This window comes from Lemur catta, chromosome 2, assembly GCF_020740605.2.
Source record: "Lemur catta isolate mLemCat1 chromosome 2, mLemCat1.pri, whole genome shotgun sequence".
Classification (NCBI taxonomy): domain Eukaryota; kingdom Metazoa; phylum Chordata; class Mammalia; order Primates; family Lemuridae; genus Lemur; species Lemur catta.
In genome coordinates, this window is record NC_059129.1 from 78935568 (window position 1) to 78958156 (window position 22589).

A 22589-nucleotide genomic window follows, 5' to 3' on the forward strand; every position below is an offset into this window, starting at 1 on the left:
TTGGGTGAAATTTAAAGGCCTTTCTTATATAGCCTGACCTGACAAGAGTTTCAACTATATTTGTTTATAAGATTGCCCGTTTGAACAGTATTCTTCCTGATGGAGAAAAGAGAAAAACAGGAGCTGAGAATCCTACTTTTCTTCTGTCATTTGTTAACATAATTTGTTACCTGAAACACTAAATAATACCTGATATCCAAGTAGTGGTTTCAACTGGTCACTGCTGTTTTTATTGGTCAGAACATAATCTAAGCAGTCATTGCTATTGTTCTTCATAACCTATGAAGTACTTTGTTAGCTCTCTTTGGCATCTTTTTTTCTTGTGGGCAAGGGTTGGTCTTCTGTGACTGTTAGCTTTTCTGATAGTGTTCATACAGGTCTATTTTTTTCTTAAGCTCACATCATTCCTATATGCAGCATACACTAGTAAGTTTATTCCAGAATAAACCACCAGAAAGCAGTGCATAACTGAATGAATGCTGTGAGAACTGGATTTTTTATTGATCAGAAATTTAACCTCTGCACATGAACATAGTAAATCTAAGTATAAGACACAGTTTCTGAAATCAAAGTTTGGGGCTTAGTGAGAAAATAGTCAAAGATTAGCAAAAAGTGATATGACAATAATGACAAAGTTATATGGTTCAAACTTTCATTTATGTGACAAAACTGTGAAACTTTCCATCTTAAAGTCAAAATCTTTTGACTAACTATTGTTTTGTGGAAGGCTTGACTCTGAAAATAAACAAATTTATTCACTGTGAGATAAAGTTGGTTTTAAGCCAAAAGAGCAATTATGGTGCAAGAAGTATACAAATGTGTTAAAGGAAATATAATTCTCAAATACTCTAATGGTTGTAAATGTTAGTATTTAGCTAATATTTATCAAGTGCTGACAATGTACCAGGCACTGTTCTAAGCACTAAGGATACTGTAATGAACAACATAGACAAAAATGCCTACACTTACGCAGTTTACATTCCAGTAAGGTAAGAAGTGGAGAGTCAGAAAATAAGATAAATAAATAGATCAGATAGGTAAAACTACAGGATTTTATAGATCACCACTGTCCAATGGAAATACACTGTAAGCCATATATGTAATTTTCAATTTTCTATTACCCATATTAAAAAGTAAAAATAAACAGGTAAAATTAAATTTTCATAAACTTCTTTTTAATAATTTTTAATTTACAAAAAACTGCAAAGATAGTACAGAGAATTGCTGTACACGCCTCACTCAATTTCCCTGTTGTTAAGATCTTTCGGTACTGTGGTACATTTGTAAAACTAAGAAAACAACATTGGTATATTATAATTAACTAAACCTAAGACTTTATTTAGAATTCGCCAGTTTTTCCATTAATGTTCTTCTGTTCTGAGATCCAACCCATGATACCACAGTGCATTTAGTTGTCATGTCTCCTTAGTTTCCTCTGGTCTGTGATTGGGCAATATTAAGTTTAATAATATATTTTATTTAACTCAATATAGCAAAAATATTATTTTAACCTGTAACTACTATTTAAAAATTATTTTCTGTATTCTCCAAGTACCATTTAAACTGAAATCCGCAATGACTAAAAGTGGTGTTTGTTGTAGGCAGCTTGATGAATGCTCATGGGGCAGAAGATTTTTTTTTATATGTAAAGGGCTTAGAAGGGACAGAAGATTAAACAATGTCTTTCAATTTTAATAATTTATGTAAACCAAAAAATCAATAATATATTCTGTAATATACTTACATTATTTTTTCATACTCAGTCTTCAAAATCCAATGTATATTTTACACTTACACTTACAGCACATTTCAAACTCAGACATTCTCACTTGGAAGTACTATATTTGCATTCAGATCTCACAAAATTTACAGCTGAAAAAGATGATTCACACACTTAGGTTGTTCCAAGTATACTTAAAAGTTTTTCAATAATTACACTAAGTATCAATTTTTTAATTTTAAAATTTAAATCTAGATGTAATTTAACTAGTTTAAAAATTCAGTTCTTCAGTTACACTAGACACATTCAAGTGTTCAATAGCCACTGGTGGCTAACAGCTGGTATTGAACAGCACAACTCCACAGCAGAGACATTTTGGTTTTATTCTGAGGTAGACAGGGAGCACTGAAGGGTTTTGTGCAAAGGAGTGACATGATGTGATTTGAGATTACTTTGATATGCTGGAGAATAATTTGAGGTGAGGCAAGAGCAGAAGCAGGGAGACCAGCCAGGAGGCTACTGCAGGTAGCATCAGGTAAACCATGAAGGTGCCTTGGACTAAACTGGTAGCAATGGAAGTGGGGAGAAGTGCTAGGAATCCAGGAATATTTTGTGTTAGACCCGACTCAACCTGCTTATGAACTGCATATGGGTTTAGGAATGACACAAAGGTTTTGGGCCTCAAAAAACTGGAACAATGAAAACTGTCTTACAGATTTTTAAGAAGCAGGTTTGGGAAGATTAGAGGCTTGGTTTTGTACACTTGAATTTAGGAGGCCTATGAGACATTTAAGTGGGGATGTTAAGTAGGCAATGGATATTTGAGCACGGAGTTTATGAGAGCTCAGCTGGAGATATAAATTTGTGAGTCATCAACACATAGGTAGTATTTAAAGACAGAAAACTGGAGGAGATCACCAAAGGAGGGAGTGTACAGAAAGGTTAGGGTGAGGTTATTCAGCAGCAGTATTTTCAGGAAAATGTAAGCTTTGAGATTAGGCCCCAAAGATATCAACAAGAATTGGTGGAATAGTAAACTCCCTCCAAGCAAAAGCTGCGTTAGACGCAATGGTGCAAAGGCAGTGATTAGCCAACCATGGCATAGCAAATCATTTCATTCTGCTGAAGCAAAAATACATAGCCAGCAGATATGGAAAGATGCATTATGTGATGAAGGGCTCTCATGCTTGCTGGGTGGCTATCCAGAGCTGGGAATGTGAGGGTTCTAAGGACAGCTTGAGAGTTAACAAGTGACAGCTGTAGTTTCCTACATATATACAAAATTAACCAATCTGTCCTACCATATAATCTGTCCTAATGCTGGCACAACAGAGACATCTCCTCTAGTTTAGCAAATGAAGAGAAACCTTTGCCCTGGACCACAAAGCCACTTAACTGCACAGCCTCACACCAACGAAGATTACTAGGGAGTTGTTTTTCCCCTGAGGACACCTGAGCCCTTAAGTGGGACAGGCTCGGAGAAGGGCTGCTGAGAAGGCGAGTTCAGGCAGGGGATTCACGATGGGTTGTGTGAGTCCTGTACAGAATTTGACAAAGGTGACAGTCCTGGCTTGAAGACAGAGCAGGGAGTCGGTTAAGGATAGTGGAAGGGTCTAAGTGGAAGCTCAAGGACACAACGCACCGAGAATTTTGAGCTGGAGGAAGGGCTCAACGTAGTGTTGTGAAAGATCCTTTCTTGCCACATCCTTGCTAAGCCCGGCAGTGAGGAGCGCGGGGACCAGGAGTGGGGAGACAGGGTGGGTGAAGGGCCGACCCACGGCGCACGTCTCAGGTCCTGACGCTGGGAGCAGCCGTCCCCGCCCCTATTTTCCTCTCCTCGGCTGGGTTCGCTCGGGAGTGGCAAAAATTCGGCCTGGTTAAACTGGAAGGTGCAGGAAAGCCGGCTGATAGGTGCCCGGGGAATGCCTGCCGAGTGCCAGAACGCCACCGTTGCCGGTCTCGCGCGGGTGGGGTCAGGGCCGAGGGCTTTTCCGGGGCGGTGCTCGCAGGGCAGACAAAGGAGGAGGGCCCGCTTCGATACCCATGGACCAATCACGACAGACGCTTCCACGTGACTAGAAATGACCAATAGGAGGTCGCAGAGAGAGCGGCGGGGAAATTCAAACCTGTTTGCGGAAAGGGGTTTGGGTTCCATCTTTTCTTCTCAGCTCGGCTTCTTGTAGGTGAGTTGTGCCTCGCGGACGCACCGAGGAACGGCGGTGGCCGGTGTGTCGACTCGCCGGCAGCGCGGGTCCGTAAGGGCTGGGGCCGAGGCGGAGGCGGCTCGGAGCCAAGCAGACGACACAGGGCACAGTTAAATGATCTGGGGGGGAGGGAGGCCTCGCTGCCTGGGCCCGTCTAGGGGGTGGGGTTGTGCGGAGCGTTTCTTGAGGAAGTAAGAAGTGGGTGTGTACCTCGCTGGCAAGGGACGGTGGGGCACCTGCACACGAAATCGTTTCCCTTTCTAGTGGGTTAGAACTGGGAGGGGGGTGGTGACCGTGTTACATTCTGACGACAGTTAGCTTTCAAACCTAAGAGGTGGGGTGACATCTTGCCACCCATTTTATCGCCCCCCCTTCGTTGTTAAACTCGAGGACGGGGTTGGCATTGATATCAGTGACTCTGAGTTAGTGGGTTGATGTTTGAGAATCACAAAGACGCTATTGACAGAAAGACTGCAGACCCTTTGTTGACTAAACACCACCACCATGCAGATGAGCACTATACAGAAGTACAGTAGATTCTTGATATTAGAATAATTAAGGTAGCAAATCATGATTATGTTAGATATGCACAAGAACAAATTTGCTGATATCCCAATTATCAATAAAGGCCATTGATGTTCATATTCTGCTTTGAAAGCACTTGCACGTTGAAGATTTATTTATGTAAAGCAGGTGAATAAAGGAATGGTTATTCTCATTACCCAAAGGATCCTTATGTCTATATGTCACTACCAGAATCCAAGCAAACACTCCATATTTTTAAAAAAAATGACTAGGTTTGCAGATGGCCTAGAGAAAAATAATTTTGGAAAAAGTGAAAGAAAGGCATTCAGTGGATAGAAGAAAAGTTGAAAGTTTAAAAGGGGGCAGCATTTTTGTGTAGTGCAGTGGCTTCATTGAGGTTATATTGGGAAGAAAAGGTATACTTGGACAGTGAAACTTTGCTGGACAAATTACAAAGATGTGTCCCTTGTTTTTGTGCATAGCTCCACTAATACTACCCTAATAATACCTGCATTTAGATGTGTTCTCAAAACTAATGCTTTAGTCTTCTGGGTTCTAAAAGGCTTGTGTGTGTGTGTGTTTTCTCTTGATGTTAGTTAAAATAGAAATTATGACCGGTTCAATCTTTTTCTTAGAAATGGAGTCTGAGGATTTAAGTGGCAGGGAATTGACAATTGATTCCATAATGAACAAAGTGAGAGATATTAAGAATAAGTTTAAAAATGAAGACCTTACTGATGAGCTAAGCTTGAATAAAGTCTCTGCTGATAGTACAGGTGAGTTTTTTCTTTTTTTAAAAAAAATAACTTTATTGAGTGTCCACTAAGATAAAGGAATGAGATATGTTAACCACTATATGTTAACATAATGTAATCTTCTTAGTAATTGATGTTTACCCATTATAGCACAATCACTATATTCTAACCCCTTTGTGTGGAAAATATTCCACAATTTTCTCCTTACTTAAAAAAGAAAACTTAACATCATTTATTACAGTGTGCTTAGAGGTAGTTGTCTTAACTCTTCCATTATTGTCAGCTATTTCTGCTGATGTGCTCGTCATCAATAGATTACTGTTTATTCCATTCCTTTTTTGCTCTGAAGTGAGAAAGTCTTACCAATCTTAATAAAATGATATGTAAATTTAACATCAAATACTCAATTTTTGATTTGGAGAATCTTGCTATTATTCCTTTGGCCTTTTTTTCCTTTTCTCTCTTACATTCTGTTTCAGCCACAATGACTTCCCTAATGTCCCACCCGTATGCTAAACCAGTTTACACCCCAGTACTTTTACTCTTGCTATATTCCTTGAACACCGTTCCTCAAATATCTGCCCACTCTTACCTCTTTCAGGTCTTTATTTAAATGTCATGTCAGTGAGAGGCTTCCCTAACTTACCTGTTTAAAATATCGACCTCCTAGGAGTGGGTTTGTGTTCCCTACTTTCTTTCCGTTTTATTTTTCTCCATAGTACTGATCACTTTATAGATAATTTATTCATGTGTTTGCTTATTGTTTTTCTCCTCCACTAGAATGTGAGCTCCTTTAGGGCAGGGTTTTTATCTGTTTTGTTATATTCACAGAACTTAAAATGGTGCCTGGCAATTAAATATTTGGTGAATGATGATGAATGAGTGAAAGTGCCCAAAGTTTCATACCCTAGCTTTGTGAAAAGTATTAGCTCAGAAGCCTGATCCTTTTCTATATTTCAAATGGTTGAGGTCATTTGAACAATACTCTTGGATAATTTTGTTATATGTGTACTAACCATTAAATGGATGAGGGATTGAAAATAAATGGAAGAACCTGTGATCTAGTTATGGTGGCAGACTACATTTACTTTGGAACAACCTAGAAAATAATAATTTTGGTGTCAAAGTCTTAATAGAGTATCATCATACTTTATCATGACTAGCTCTAACAAAGCTTGTACAGCAAAGTAGATGAGATGACTACCTGCTTAAATCCCACTGATCCTTAGCTCACTCAAAACTGTAAACACTTAACATTATGTTGATAATCATGATGTAAGACATTATATTAAGTATTGAGTAAGGTTCAAAGATGATTAAAACCATAGTTTTTTTTCTAGATGAGAATTTATATATTCACTGTGGTACATTGTAATGGATGCTGGGCATCAGGAATACTAGCATAGTAAAGACACTAATGCTGTATGTGTTGAACAGAGGAAGAACGGGGTACTCAGAGACATGAGGAATACATCTGCAAAGCCACAGATGGAAGAATTTGATTTTTAGACATTTCACAGACTAATTTGTTAGGAAAGCAATAGGAGATAAAGCAATAGTAGAGAAAATTAGGTAAAGATCAGACCAAATTAAGTTTAAAGTAAGAAAGCAAAGTGTGAACGTACTATATTTTAGTAGAAAGCAGAAACAGTAATTTTGTTTCCAAAAGTAAAGATTTAAGCTTTGTTGAAGGTGACTGAAGCTGATAGAAGGAATGATAGCTTCTCTGGGAAATCTGAGTTTGATAATGCTTAGTAATGACTAAAACATCCTAAACAGAAGACAAGTTGTCTTTTTAAAACAACTAATACTAAAGAAAGTAAAAAGTACGTTACGGTGTGAAGGTTATGGTTGGGGTTCTCAGGAAACGGACAGCCACAAGAGGTCCTATAAATGCTGTGTCTAGACCAGGGTAGCAATAGTTTTGTAGGAACAGGAAATTAGTAGGGCCTCCAGAGGAAATGTAGCTAACTTGGAGAGTGAAGAAAATGACCACATCAGTTGCTTATTTTTTGTAAAGCTGGTTTTGTTTGGTTGTTTTACAAGTGTTAGAGGTATGTGGTGATAATGTTGGATGGGTGAGGTTGTAAAGAAAGTTGTGTTAGGACTGGAGCAATATATTTAATGAATGAATCATTGATGGAGAATTTTCTAAGAAAGTTGGTATAGGTAGTGGTGGGAGAGACTTAGGTTTTCTTTGGATAAGATGCTAAAATTATAATTATGCTGCTATAGCATAAAATTTTCTTAGACTATATACAGTTTTTAAAGGCTATTTATAAAAAAAATCCCCCAATTTTTTCTTTCCTTCAAAATATACAGCTTTTTGTAATAAAATTTACCCTCAAAAAAGATAAATATACTATAAATAAGTTGCTTATCTTTATATGAATTGTTAAAGTTTTAAAAAAGTATTACAAGGAGTTTACATACATTGAGTATAAATACTTAACTATAATTTGAAGGGAAAATGGAATTTGGCATTTGTTTTATATCTTTCTTCTGTTGTGATATGTTTTGTTCCCGTTATTCAGATAACTCAGGAACTGTTAACCAAATTATGATGATGGCGAACAACCCAGAGGACTGGTTGAATTTGTTGCTCAAACTAGAGAAAAACAGTGTCCCCCTAAGTGATGCTCTTTTAAATAAATTGATTGGTCGTTACAGTCAAGCAATTGAAGCACTTCCCCCAGATAAATATGGCCAAAATGAGAGTTTTGCTCGAATTCAAGTGAGATTTGCTGAATTAAAAGCGTAAGTATTAGTATTTTAACTACATTTAAGTAACTAGGTTATATGTAACTTTGCTTCAAAGAGGGAAAATGAAAACATGTTGTCAGGATTACTTCTGAGAAAGTTAATATTTTTTGACCAAATACTTTTGCTTATAATTAACAAGGGGCTAATGTAAACTCTCTTTACTATGTAAATGTTTCCATAAATATTGCATATTTTCACTGCTTAAAGAGATTTTGAAAAATAACTTATTAGTATTTAATTTTACACATGGAAAACAGCAATATCCCATGTCTTTTGGAAAGTAGAAGGAAGAGGTTTAGCTGTGTCCTTTTTCTTAAAGTTTGACTGAAATTTTTTATTACAGTATTCAAGAGCCAGATGATGCACGTGACTACTTTCAAATGGCCAGAGCAAACTGCAAGAAATTTGCTTTTGTGCATGTATCTTTTGCACAATTTGAACTGTCACAAGGTAATCTGAAAATGTCAAATCCAAATTTTAAGTAAAAAATAACTTCCTATTATAACTTACATCCTAATATTGAATCATACATATGAAGTGGAAATTTGAGGCAAAAGGCATTAAAGTTGGTCAAATGAGAATATAAGGGGAGGAAAATGCCATCTAACCATAATCCAGAGAAATAAGCATGAACATTGTGTTTGCGCTATTAGTTAGATTCAGGAAACATCTAAAGGAAAATAGCTTCTTCATTGAGAATTTGTAGGATGAAGGACATAAAACATTAAAGCTAGAGCTTAGATAAATTTTTCTTATGCTATGGTTTCATATAATAAAAATAGATTTTAAAATATAGCTGTAGCATTAATTGGTAGTTCTCCTTTAAAATAAAAGGTAAACTACTATAGAAGCTTTTTTTCTTGCTCACTTGGTTCTTCATAGTCTGGACCATTTGGATAGGACCAGGACAGTCTTCCTCAGATGTTTTTAGCCTGGCTATTCCTTAGTCTTTTCTTTTTTTCTCATTTTCTGGAGCCTTTGTATATAGCATCATTCTGACCTCTGGCTAAGTGTTCATATTTTCCCTCTGCCGTGTTTTCTGCTACAATTCTAATCCCATTTACCACCTGTGGTAAACATATTTCAGTATTGGCAGAATCCCTGTGAGGTGCCCAAAGCAGGGCTCAGTCACTGGAGCGTATTCTCCAGGATTGTGGTTGGAGAAAATTATTGTATAACTCGGAAGTGGTTTGAGAACCCTGACCTTTTACCTATTGAGATGATCTGAGTCCCAGTAATCCAAATCACCTTATCCAATCTATCCTGTGCATCATTAGCTTACTTTTTAAAATACATGCCTTTCTGCCTAGAAAAATTAATTCTTCCTTCTTGCTTGTTAGAATAAGTTTGGCCAGGCCTTTAAGACTCCGTCTTCCCATTCTACTTAAAAAAAGTAGCAATTATAAATTTTACATATTTAGAACACATAAATATTGAAAATCTCCGTTAAAAAAGAAATAAACTTTATCTGTACCACTGTAATGTGGTAGTAGCCTCAAGTCAAAATTGTAATTATTTTTGAGCAAGATTGATAGATACCCTGTCAGGAAATAGGCAACATCCTTAAAATCCTATGCATAGTCTGGTGTGTGTGTATCTTTGGAGGAGTAGAGGACATTCCATTGTTTTTATCAGATTCTCATAGGGATCTATGACCTTAATTAATAAGCTTCCTAATTATTAGTTCTAATTTAAGCCTTTCTCTTCTTTTGCTGCCCTAAAATAGTACATGAAATTCTACCATGACTCTCAATAAATGTAGACTTAACCACTATCAAATATATTTATATTTTAAAAAAATTTGTACACTATCAGAAGCTAGAGGTCCTCTCTTAATCGTCTAAATACCCTGAGTGCCAAGTGCATAGCATAACTCAATGGCTCCCATAATGTTGATCACATTTTGTAGAATATATGGTGTATATATTTAATATTTATAAACCAAATACTAGGGTTAAATTTGTAGTTGAAAGAAAATTTGGTAATCTATCAGTAGTAAGAAAGGTAATTATGATAGTATCTCAGTTATTTTGCTTTTTGGGGGTAATGGCTTTATTACACTTCTGTTACTTCTGAAAATGGACAATGGTGACAAATTAATGCATAATTACGTCAATTACATATTATACAAGGAAACTATTTTGACATGAATTGTTATCAGAAGAGAGTTGTTTGTGTGAACCTTGTAATACTTTTGCTCAAGTCTTTTAAATTTTTTCCTAGGTCCTGATGAATAAGTATCTGTGTTGGGGAGTGAAGATTGCTGCATAAACATGACAGTTATTTTTCTTTGTCAGGTAATTTCAAAAAAAGTAAACAACTTCTTCATAAAGCTGTAGAACGTGGAGCAGTACCACTGGAAATGCTGGAAATTGCTCTACGGAATTTAAACCTCCAAAAAAAGCAGCTGCTTTCAGAGGAAGAAAAGAAGAATTTATCAGGTAACTATTAATGTGTGCTAATACTTTTCTTTGGTAGGTAGTGCCACAAGTAAGGATTCAGCATAATATTTTATAGAAAAATATTTATGTAGAATGGTCAGAATCTAAGATTAAATTGTAGATGTAAATGAGGCAAGACTTTTAGAAGTAAAAAGCCTTTACAACCCTGTTGAAATTTATCTTTTTTTTTTTTGGCTAATCAAACTGTCATTGGTAACACATTAAAAACAACTATCTAAACAAGAGAATGGCTTTTTGCTTTTAGGGAACTAGAAAATGTACTTTTACTCTGGGGAAACAGTTATATAACTAAAGAGAATTTGAAGAAGTAGTTAGAAAATTATCTTGATAACATCTTCATGTCTGCATATCTTATTTGGGAACAAATATTTACCATGAATTGACTTTTTAAATATTCTTATTTGTCAGATGACCTTTTTTATGCATTTCTATGTCCTCACAAATTTAATCAGTTTCAAAATTTTCACAGCATCTACAATATTAACTCCCCAAGAATCATTCTGTAGTTCAACTGGGCATTTGCAGAATAGGAACATCAGTTGCGATTCTAGAGGACAGGCTACTAAAGCCAAGTTTTTATATGGGTAAGGAAACTGAAACAGTTTTTTAAATGCTCATCATGTATATAAATACATCTACATATGTGTTTTCATGTAACTGCATGTATTACATATATATTTTCATGTAAATGTGGTAACAGGGTTTAGCAGTAGAGTGGAAATTATTTTTCTTTGAAAAATTGGGGGTGTTTTCTTTCTGTTTAGAGAGAACATGCCCCCACAAGATGCAGAAATAGGTCATCGGAATCCCTTGAAACAAGCTAACAAAACTAAACAGGTAAGTTATTTTCAATTTGCTTTGATTAAGGTGGTGTGGTGGTAGTGAAGTCTTTGTTTATTTCCCAGTTGATTACTTAATCTTTTGAAATATTTTTAGTCATGCCCATTTGGAAGAGTCCCAATTAACCTGCTCAATAGCCCAGATTATGATGTGAAGACAGGTGGTTCAGTTGTGCCAAGTTTTTTAAAAAGGTATGTTGAGTTTTAATTTTTTAAATTTTTTGTTGATATTTGAAGATTGATGGCAGAATGGTTTCAAAGTCTTCTACTGAGTAATAGTAATTATGATGAAGTTTTTATTCAGTTTAGAAGTTACTGAGTCTAAATGCTGTCAGGAACAAAGGAATGAGTGGAAAAAATGACTTTGTTTTGCTTTTTCACTCATTAATCAGGAAACATGTTGGAAAAAATATCAAGTAAACATGAAATGTAAAAGACTGTGCAAACATCCGTGGGGTAAAAACTCCTGATATTTGGGCATTTCTTGCTTATGGGTAGCCTCTCTGGTAAGAATCTCTTTCCAGTGTTTTTGAGAGTTTCCATAGCAGGGGTGGAAGGAGGTCTGGGAACAAATACCTTTTCCAGCTAGTTCAAGGGAAAGAATAGCTATCAGTGGGAAAGATTATTCAATCACATGCTTCAGAGTCCCAGCGCTTCAAGTGGGACAGGTTAGATAGAGATGAAATATTGTTCATCACATCCAATGTGTTCCCCTTCCCTCAATTTGAGTGTTTATTCTCTTATAAGAAATGAGAACATAGGGGCCGGGCGTGGTGGCGCACGCCTGTAATCCTAGCACTCTGGGAGGCCGAGGTGGGTGGATTGCTCGAGGTCAGGAGTTCGAGACCAGCCTGAGCAAGAGTGAGACCCTGCTTCTACTAAAAATAGAAAGAAATTATCTGGCCAACTAAAAAAACATATATAGAAAAAATTAGCCGGGCATGGTGGCGCATGCCTGTAGTCCCAGCTACTCGGGAGGCTGAGGCAGTAGGATCGCTTAAGCCCAGGAGTTTGAGGTTGCTGTGAGCTAGGCTGACGCCACGGCACTCACTCTAGCCCGGGCAACAGAGCGAGACTGTGTCTCAAAAAAAAAAAAGAAATGAGAATATAGCATTCTAGTTTAGCTAAAGGAGACATATTTTCTGGTCTATTCCTAACTCTAACCACCATTTATAATATTATTTATTTTGGAAAAGTCTCCTTCGATTCCAGAGAATCATTTTGCAAGTAAACTTTAGAAACACAAATGATTGTTTTTAGTTGATGTCTTCTATGAATAAATTCATATTATATTTCAGCCTTGACTAAAAATTGATATTAAAAACAGCATTTTGGAAAGTTAAGCTCTAAAATCTTGTCACTATCACCTCATCTTGCTTATTTCCATTTTAAATACCTAGCTGAAGAATAAAGGAGACTTTCGCCCACTCTAAAAAAATAAAAACCAAACCAGTAAAACTCCATTTTCCTGTTGTGAAAGCCCACAAAAGAGTTTATATTCTGGTTCTTATCCTTAAGCTATTTGTAATCTGAAATGTAGTTTCACTTACATACGTTTTCTTTTCTGCATTCTTACCCTAACTCCAACTGTAACCTATTAGATAATAAGGAAGCAGGCAATCACCTATCTCATTATCGCTTTTGTCATTGCCCAGCACCTAATTTTTTAGCTAAGTTACCTTTGTATTGAAATTATGTCACTTTTAGAAATGTCTTTTTAGGAGATTTTTCCAATAAAAAAGTATGTGTTATTAAAAAGCCAACTTTAAAATGAAAAATACAGTGAAAATATTGATTTCAAATTAAATATTAAAATTATTTTGTTTCATGGGTAAAAGACAGACCTCTGGATCAGAATGCCGAGATGTGATTCTACCTGGACCTAAATCAAGTGGAAATGATTCCTGTGAATTGAGAAATTTAAAGGTATTTCAATTTTTAAATCTTTATAGGAAGCAAGGGTTCTTGAATTAGGGTTCATAGAGCATTTTCTGGAGAAAGAGTTCATAGTTTATATATTTCCAGTAGCGATCCTGATACCCCAATGTGGTACCACCAATGGGAAGTGATATAGAAGTCCTACACTGTACTTCTCCAAGATTAAGGTGTTAGAGCAAGGATCAGTGATTTCTTAGGAGAACCGTGAAGTAGCATTTATTAGGCATGTTTTTAAGCAGATTAGTTGGTGGTTTGGGAATACGTAGCTGGGGGAGTTGTTGCCCCCAGGTTTTGTTCTTGATAGGTTTACTCATATGATTTTGGTAAGGCATCTTTGAAAAAATGAGTAAATTATGTTGGGGCAAAAGTGAGGGCATAAGTAATCAATCCTGACCTCTTGGTATGGCAGAGATACTTTGTGTGAACTTCAAAGAAAGGAAATAATTTTAGTTCCTGGTGCATTGTGATTTTTCAGGGGTTATACTATTCTTACTGTAATTGAGTTAATCCCCTGGCATCACGACGTGGGTCTTTTCAATTTTATACTTTAGTAATGCCTCTCCTTCATGATGTATGCTTTAAAATACTAATTTTTCCCAATCATGGCTATCTTAGAGAACAGTGCATAATTGTGTCAAAAAGTTTACTCTCTGGATTTAGACTAACTACTACTATTAATACCTTAAGGTTATGGAAAAATTAATTGTCACTAATACTGGTATTTTTGATGATAAAATAACAATCATAGTAATAAAATACTTAAATTTTTTTCTCTTGTCATGAGGTATATCCTATGTTGGAGTCAAGCTTATTAACCTTTTCTCTTTTTAAATGAAATATATTTTAGCAATTGATTAATAAGTCCATTGAAAGCAAATTGACAAAATTTATGGTTATGACCCATCCCATTGCTCTAAATCAATAATTCAGAAAGTTAATCTTGCTGGGAAGTTGTGCGTCTACATGTGATTATAATAGATAATTTTGCTAGCCATCTTTTCACATAGATAAGGCTTTATTAGTATATTGAACAATAAGACAAATGACAACTCTACTGTTTATGGGACTTTATTTTTATTTATATCTTTTCTTTTCATGTAGTCTATTCAAAATAATATTCATTCCAAGGAACCTCTGGTGTCAGATGAGAAGAATTCTGAACTTATTACTGATTCAGTAACCCTGAAAAATAAAACTGTATCAAGTTTCTTAACTAAATTAGAAGGTAAGAGTGATAATCAGTAGACTTATTTCTTTAATTAAGAAAACCACTTTATAGCTTGAGAAAGCAGACTACCACCTAAGAACTATGATGTGAGATTGTGTCTATGTTGCTTTATCTGTATTTCAGTTCAATTATGTAGAGTATATGAAAAGTATTGAATCCTGTAGCACAGGAAATTTATTTGCCTAAAAGGTGCATGAAAGGAAGCGTAGAGGGAAAACACAATGGAACTGAGATTTTCCCCAGTTAGCTTGATAAATATTTTCTGCAAAGAACACAAAAGCTGTTTTTATTTGACAACTCACCCTTTCGTCTTTTATCAAACATTTGATTTTCCACTATATGTGTATAGTCATAAATGTTCTAGGGATATAAAAATGAATGAGACAGGGTCCCAAGGAGGTTGTAATTCAGTATAGGAGATATACAGAGATATGTAAATGTAATGCTGAGTAGAATGTAGAGATTGTCATGAGAGCCACATCAATGAAATGCTATGCAAATTCAGAAGAGGGAGAAATTTAAGGAATTAATTTGGTTTAGGGGAAATAAGGAAATATTATGTGGAGGAGGAGAAGAAATTTGAAGAACTATTAGGATTTAAATGGGGGAAATAGCAGTAAGAAGAGTATTTCAGGGCTGGGTATGGTGGCTCACGTCTGTAATTCTAGCACTCTGGGAGGTCGAGGTGGGAGGATTGGTTGAGGTTAGGAGTTCGAGACCATCCTGAGCAAGAGCAAGAGCCCGTCTCTCCAAAAAAAAAAAAAAAAAATACTAGCCAGGCAACTAAAAATAGAAAAAAGTTAGCCAGGCATGGTGGCATGTGCCTGTAGTCCCAGCTACTGGGGAGGCTGAGGCAGAAAGATTGCTTGAGCCCAGGAGTTTGAGGTTGCCATAAGCTAGGCTGATGCCATGGCACTCTAGCTTGGGCAACAGAGTGAGACTCTGTTTCAAAAAAAAAAAAACAGTATTTCAGGTGGAAGGAATAGCATAGACAAAAGAATAAAATGTAAAATGTTTTAGGAATAAGACTAGTTATGCTGAAAACTGTAAGACAAGTAGTATAAAATACTGTGACCCAGGGCAATAACACGAGGTAAACTTTGCATGTTAGGCTTAAATTTTGAATTTTTTTAGATGGCAGGGTACCATTAAAGATATTTAAACAGAATCCTCATAAGAATCATCATTTTCCAGACAAAGGGTGCCAGATTAAATGTACTAAATTTTTTTTCTTTCAATAGGACTGAGGAGGAACTTTGGACAAAGCGAGGCTTGTCCTAATGTTTTCCTAGGATTTTGCTGGTTTTAGCCTTAAAAGTCTAATGTCTCAGGAAAGCCTCAGTCTCAGGCAAACAGGGACAATTGGTCACTCTAGAATAGTCTTTTATCTTTTTTTTACCATTATTTTAATTGGGAACAGATTTTTTTTCCTAGTATTTGGTGGAAACTTTACATTTTACATTTCCTTGGCATCTACTATAAACTGGTATGACTGAGAAAATCATCTTTATCAAATTTGCTTATTAGTACTTATTTGACAACGAATTTAGTGTTTTTAAATGAATACTTGAGTATCTACACTGTACCAGTAATACTTTATTAATATAGTAAGAAATATAGTCAGAAAACTGCCCAAATCATGACAGCCCAATGAAATACCACAAGTGAATTTATACTTGTAATCAATACCTAGATCAAAAAATAGAACATTACTAGCATCCCAATAACCTCCTTGATCCCCTCCCAATCAAATTTCTCTCCCTTTCCAAATGTAGTCACTATTCTGACTTCTAACATCATAGAGTGAAATAAGGCAGTGTGCATTCCTAAGGTCTGCTTGTTACACCCTTGTTTATGGATCTCATCCATGTTATCTAGTTTGTTGATTTTTTATTATAGTGTTTCAACGTATGAATATACAACAATTTGCTTATTCAAATGTACATGGATAACTGTTTTTTGTCTAATGACTAATGCTGCTATGACTGTTTTGATGTCTTTTGGCTCACGTAGGTACACATTTCTATTGAGTATATTCTAAGAGTGGGATTGTTGGGTCACAGGAACATATACCTATGTTCAGCTTTGGTAGATGGTGCCAAATGTTCTCCAAAGTGATTGTACTGACCCTTGACCATTAGTTATGTTGCTCTTGCTCTATATTCTTCCCAATTGTTGTATTGTTGGTTTTTAATTTCAGGCATTTTGACACTAAGTGGTGTCTTGTTGTGATTTTAATTTGCATTTCCCTAATATCTGCTACTGAACATCTTTTCTTATGTTTATTGGCCATTTGGATATCCTTTTGCGGAATACTTAATTTGAGTCTTGCTAATATTTCTATTAGGTTTTCTTTTTCCCATTGATTTTTAAGAGGTATTTATATGATCTAGATACAAATCCTTTGTTGGATCTATGCATTACAAGTACACTAACTTCTCCCATTTTGTGGTGAAGACTTGGGATGAAAAGCAATTCTTAAATTTAATGCATTTTAATTTATCAATCAATCTTTGCCTTTGTGGTGAGTACTGTCTATGTTTTTAAACAAATCTTTACTCTGAAGTCATAAAGATATTGCCATATTTTTGTGGATATATTTAGATTTATCATTTTTACCTCACATTTAGATTTATATTTACCCTGAGTTTAATATTTATGTATTTGTAAGATCAAGTGTCAGGATTCGTTTTTTTTCCCATGTCAATATATGGTTGACTTATCATTTATTGGAAAAGTCCTCTTTTCCTTCACTGAATTGTTGTAAACTAGGTGATTCTGTGTCGTATCTGATTTTGCATTCCTCTTCATTCTGTATTTATTTTTGTCTATCTCTATGCTAATACTGTCTTAATAACTGCAGTAAGTACTGATTGTCACTGTAAATCTTCGAACTTTGTTCTTTAAGACTATTTTGGCTATTCCAGGACTTTTGGATTTCCATATAAATACTAGAATCTATTTTTTAGTTGCCACTTTTAACAAATGAGATTTTGATTGAGATCTAATTGAACCTATAAAGAAATTTGGGACAAACTGACATCTTTACAGTTAAGTTTTCCAGTCCACCAACCTGGCATATCCTTTCATTGATTGAAAATATGGAGAGAATCATTTTCTGTGTAGAGATCTTGCCTATCTTTTGCTAGGTTTATTCCTGGATATCTGATATTTATTGATACAATAATAATGAATGGCATCTTTTAAAAAATTATCTTCTACTTTATTAGTATATAAAAATACAATTGATTTTTACTTATTCATCTTAGATACAGTGACATTGCTAAATTCACTGAATAATTTGAATAGTTTTCCTATGGATTCTTTTGATTTTTATAGGTATACAATCATGTTGTTTGAAAATAGTATAGCATTTTTTTGTTCTAATTCTTTTAATTTTCATTTATTTTCTTTGCCTTATTATAATTGCTAAGACCTTCAGTATAATGATAAATAGGAGGGGATGACAGGTGGCATTCTTGTCTTATTCCTTTTTCTGGTATTTTATCCTTAGTATGATGACTGTTGTAGAGGTTTGTTGCTAATCTATCAAATTGAGTTCTGTTTTATACCTAGATTACTAATATTTTTTTGTGTGACTGGGTGTTTGGGTGTTGAATTTTATCAAATGCTTTTTCTGCATCATTATGTAATATAATTATATATTTTCCTTCTCTATTCTGTTATGGCAAATTACATTGATTTTCAAATGTTAATCAAATTTTGCATTTAGAAATAAACCAAATTTGGATATAATTTGTTATCTCTTATATATCAATTGCTAATATTTTATTTAAGATTTTTGCATCTATTATCACAAAAAGAATGGAACTTTGATATTCATAGAATATTAAATAATTGTGGCGGACTTTTGAGAGAGTAAATTATAGAGTACTATAAGGTAAAATTTTTATGTTAAAAAGGTCTGTTAAAGAGTTCTATGAAAATTGGTGAATTAGCTTCTCTTTATTAGTAAGACTTTATATCTTTTTTATCCGTGTGTTTTTAAATTTTTACTTATTTATTTGTTTATTGGTAAAGACCAGAAATATTTAAATCTGGAATAGTCTCTGATAAAGCTCTGAGTAACAATTTAGGAAGGTCGCTATGTTGCAACTTTGTCAAATTGACTTGTTAACTGGCTTATAGCTTTTAGTTTCTCTTTTTCTTTGTTTTGTTTTTAAGAGCAAAATACTAATACAGTTTATAACATGTTCTATTGTTTAGGCTTAGTTTTATTATTGTCAAATACTCTTTTTAATGGCCTCAACAACAAATACATTTTCAGAAACTAAAGAGCACCAAGAATCAAAGGTTCCAGAAGGTAACCAAAAACAATGGCAATCTAAGAGAAAGTCAGAATGTGTGAACCAGAATCCTGCTGCATCTTCAAATCAGTGGCAGATTCTGGAGATAGCCCGAAAGGTTCATACAGAGGTAACTTTCTTTTCCACTAAAGTACAATATGCTATTGTTCATAATGCATTTCTGAAGTTTGATCATGTTAATGTTTTCTTTTATTAAATCCTTATATACTGTAGTTAGTGGAATAATTTATGTAAAGGCTTTTTTTCCCCCTATCACTAACAGTCATTGGTTCAGTGAGGGTAAATGTCAGGCTAAATTCTTTTCTGTTTTTGAAGTTTTGTAGATTGCCGATAGACTGGCGAAGAAGTTGGCAAACTACAGCCTATGGGTCAAATCTAGTTCCCAGCCTGATTGTGTAAATAAAGATTTGTTGGAATATAGCCACACCCATTCATTTAATATCTATGGCTGCTTTTGCACTGTAACAGCAGAGTTAAGCAGTTGCATTAGAGACCACTTTGCCTGCAAAGCTTAAAATGTTTACTATCTGGTCCTTTACAGAAAACTATATGTTGATCCCTGAACTAATGCAATGCTGTCCGAAACATTTAACAATTTCCTATGGTCATACTCATAGATAAAAATAGAAAAATGGTGGGGAACCTGTGGACTTGGGGCCACTTGGAGCCTTCTGGATCCTTGGATGCATCCTCTTGACTGAATCCAAATTTTACAGAATAAAGGGATTTGTTCTGTGAAATTTGGATTTGGTCGAGAGGCCACACCTGGGGATCTGGAGGGGCACATGTGGCCTTGAGGCCACAGGTTCCCCAATTTGTAATATGGTGAATGATAATGCCCAGTTGCTATTTCAGAAGGAACGACCTAGTGGACTATTGGAGAGCCATACTTACAGTTGATGGTAATACTTTCCTCACCATTTCTTTTCAGTGCCTTATAGTGAAGACAGTAAAGGCCTTAGATTCTAATTCAGTGCTTCTCAAACATTTTGATCTTGGGACTTCTTTACACTCTTAATTATCAACTCACCTAAAGAGCTGTTGCTTATGTGGGTTATAGTTATCTCTATTTACTATATTAGAAAGTAAAATAAAATTTTAAAATATTGATTTATTAAAAATAATTATAAACTTGTGAATATAATACATTTTTATGAAAAATAAGTATTTTCTGAAACAAAATAATTATAGTAAGAAGAGTGGCATTGTTTTATAGTTTTTGCAAATGTCTTTAATGGTTGGCTTAACAAAAGACCAGATTCTTGTATTTGCTTTTGTATTCAATCTGTTTCATTATCACGTCATACAGCAGTGGTCCCCAACCTTTTTGGTACCAGGGACTGGTTTAATGGAAGGCAAAGACAGGTTTTCCACAGATGGTGGGTAGGGGGAGGCAGAGCTATGGTGGTGATGTGTGCCCCGTTCCTAACAGGCCACAGACCAGTACTGGGCTGCAGCCCGGAGATTAGGTACCACAGATATAGTCTCTGGAAACGCCAATATGAACTCATTGAGAAAATAAAAATGAGACAGGTACATACTGTCTTAGTATTACCATGAAAATACTTTTGACCTCTCAGACCCCCTGAAAGGGTCTTGGGAACACCCCTTCCCCAGATTCCTGGACCACTGATTTAAGTAGTAGGTGTAGATAACAAATGTTAGATGATGAGGATCCTGACAGGTTGAATCTTGGATCATATTAAACAAGCATCTCCTCTTTTTTTCATTTTGGAACTTGTAAGCTAACAGGATGGTAAGGAAATTCAAAAGCATTTGTGGATCATTAGGGAAATGCAAATCAAAACCAAAGCTAAATACCACTTTGCACCCACTAGGATGGCTATAACTGAAAAGAGACGATAACAAGTGCTGATGAGGATATGGAGAATTTTGGACCCCTCATACATTGCTGGTGGGAATGTAAAATGGTGCAGTCACTTTGGAAAACATTCTGGCAGTTCCTTAAAAGTTTAAACACAGAGTTATCATATGACCCACCAATTCCACTCCTAGCTTTATAGTCAAGAGAATTGAAAACATATCCACATAAATATTTGTACATGAATATTCATAGCAATTTCATAATTGCCAAAAAAAATGGAAGTAATAAAATATCCATCAACTGTATGAATGGATAAACAAAGTGTGGTACATCCATACAATGGCGTATCATTCAACAATATAAAAAGTAATGAGGTACTGGGACATGCTACAACATGTATGAACATTAAAAATATGCTAAGTGGAAGAAGCTCATCACAAAAGATCATATATTGTATGATCTCATTTTAATAAAATGTTTAGAATAGGCAAATCTCATAGGGAAAGTAGATTAGTGGTTTCCAGACACTGGGAGCAGTGGGGAATGAGGAGTGACTGCTAGTGGGTATGGGGTTTCTTTTAGGAGATGAAAATATTCTAAACTTGAATAGTGGTGATGGTTGCACAATTGTGAATATACTAAAAATCATTGACTAGTACACTTAGGAAAAAAAAGAAACTTAAAAGACTGAAATGTAGAAAGTAGAAGAGATTTATCCATTGTGGATCTCGAGAGCATAATGAGGACCAGTGTGTTGCAATTATAATAGAGAAACTGATTTAATCTAAATATCTGTAATACTTTCTAATAACTAAAGCTGTCCCAAAATTGAAGTGCACCTTTGTAGACAGTAATGAGTGCTCAGTTACTACAAGTATTCAAGCAAAATGTGGCTCTGTGTTTGATTGAGATATAGTATAGTGGGGGTTAACAAACTTCCTGTAAAGAGTTAATAGGCTTTGCAGGCTAGATGGTCTCTGTTGCAACTTTTCAATTCTGCCATTAGAGCATGAAAACAAAAACCGTAGACAATATGTAATAAACTGGCATAGCCATGTTCCAGGAAAATTTTGTTTAAAAAGTAGACTATAGGCCAGTTTCAGCCTGAGCCTGCAGACTATAATTTGCTGATCCTACTGTAGAGGATGTTCATTTATCATTGTTTGGGATTTGTACAAGATCACTTCTACAGAGTCTACGTCTCTTCTAAGGAAGAACACAAGATAGGCATTTGCCATTGCAAATTTTGCTAAATAATTAGTCTTTGGTATATTTGGGGAGGGGGAGAGATGTTGTTTTATTGACTATAGAAAGGCTAATTTTCAGAAGCACAAAATACTATTTTAGATTATAAAAGTTTAATACCTGTTAAAATAACTCTGATTGAGGGTGTGGGGGATGTTAGATTCCCTTTTGTTAAATAATTTTGTGTGCCTTCACTATACTTGTAATGAGTTTGAGCAGAATGTACCAGGCTTTAGAGTTGGGAATAAAAGAATTATTCTAAAAAGTTATTGAAAGTCTGAAAACCTACCTGTTTTAGTATGCTTTTGTATTTCATAGTTTATTATTTTCTTTTAAAAGTTATAATGTTTGTAAAACTCTTGAACAGGTGACTAATTTAAGAACTCTCAATCATAGTATTTTTTATTTTGTTTTAGCAGAAACATGCCCCTTTTGAGCAACCTGGTTTTTCAGTTTCAAAGCAGTCACCACCAATGTCGGCACATAAATGGTTTGATCCAAAATCTATTTGTAAGACACCAAGCAGCAATGATTTGGATGATTACATGAGCTGGTAATTACTTTTGGCACTTAGCTTGGGAGGCAGTGTGATACAATAGAATTAACATGGACTTCTGGGCCAAATAGTTCTGGGGTTGAATCCTGCTCTGTTACTTTAAAGACTTTTCCAAATTCATATTATTTTTCTGAGCATCAGTTTTTTCATCTATCAAATGGGAAGGGGAAAGTGGTTACAATAATATGTATTTTTAAGGAT

The 22589-nt window shown here is 35.2% G+C and overlaps 1 protein-coding gene across 2 annotated transcripts in view; it reads left to right on the plus strand.

Moving 5' to 3' along the window:
- The first annotated feature begins 3797 nt into the window (after nucleotides 1–3797).
- The window catches only part of TTK (TTK protein kinase), a 36437-nt gene continuing 17645 nt past the window's right edge, over nucleotides 3798–22589 (plus strand). The window contains exons 1-12 of one of the 2 annotated variants that reach the window (XM_045543931.1): nucleotides 3798–3903; nucleotides 5085–5225; nucleotides 7739–7961; nucleotides 8311–8417; nucleotides 10265–10408; nucleotides 10899–11013; nucleotides 11194–11266; nucleotides 11366–11460; nucleotides 13107–13194; nucleotides 14308–14431; nucleotides 18723–18871; nucleotides 22249–22385. In XM_045543931.1, coding sequence (XP_045399887.1) covers nucleotides 5087–5225; nucleotides 7739–7961; nucleotides 8311–8417; nucleotides 10265–10408; nucleotides 10899–11013; nucleotides 11194–11266; nucleotides 11366–11460; nucleotides 13107–13194; nucleotides 14308–14431; nucleotides 18723–18871; nucleotides 22249–22385 — 1394 coding nt within the window. In that variant the 5' untranslated portion in view covers nucleotides 3798–3903; nucleotides 5085–5086. The remainder of the gene's footprint in view (nucleotides 3904–5084; nucleotides 5226–7738; nucleotides 7962–8310; nucleotides 8418–10264; nucleotides 10409–10898; nucleotides 11014–11193; nucleotides 11267–11365; nucleotides 11461–13106; nucleotides 13195–14307; nucleotides 14432–18722; nucleotides 18872–22248; nucleotides 22386–22589) is intronic. The other variant, XM_045543932.1, reaches the window with a different exon arrangement.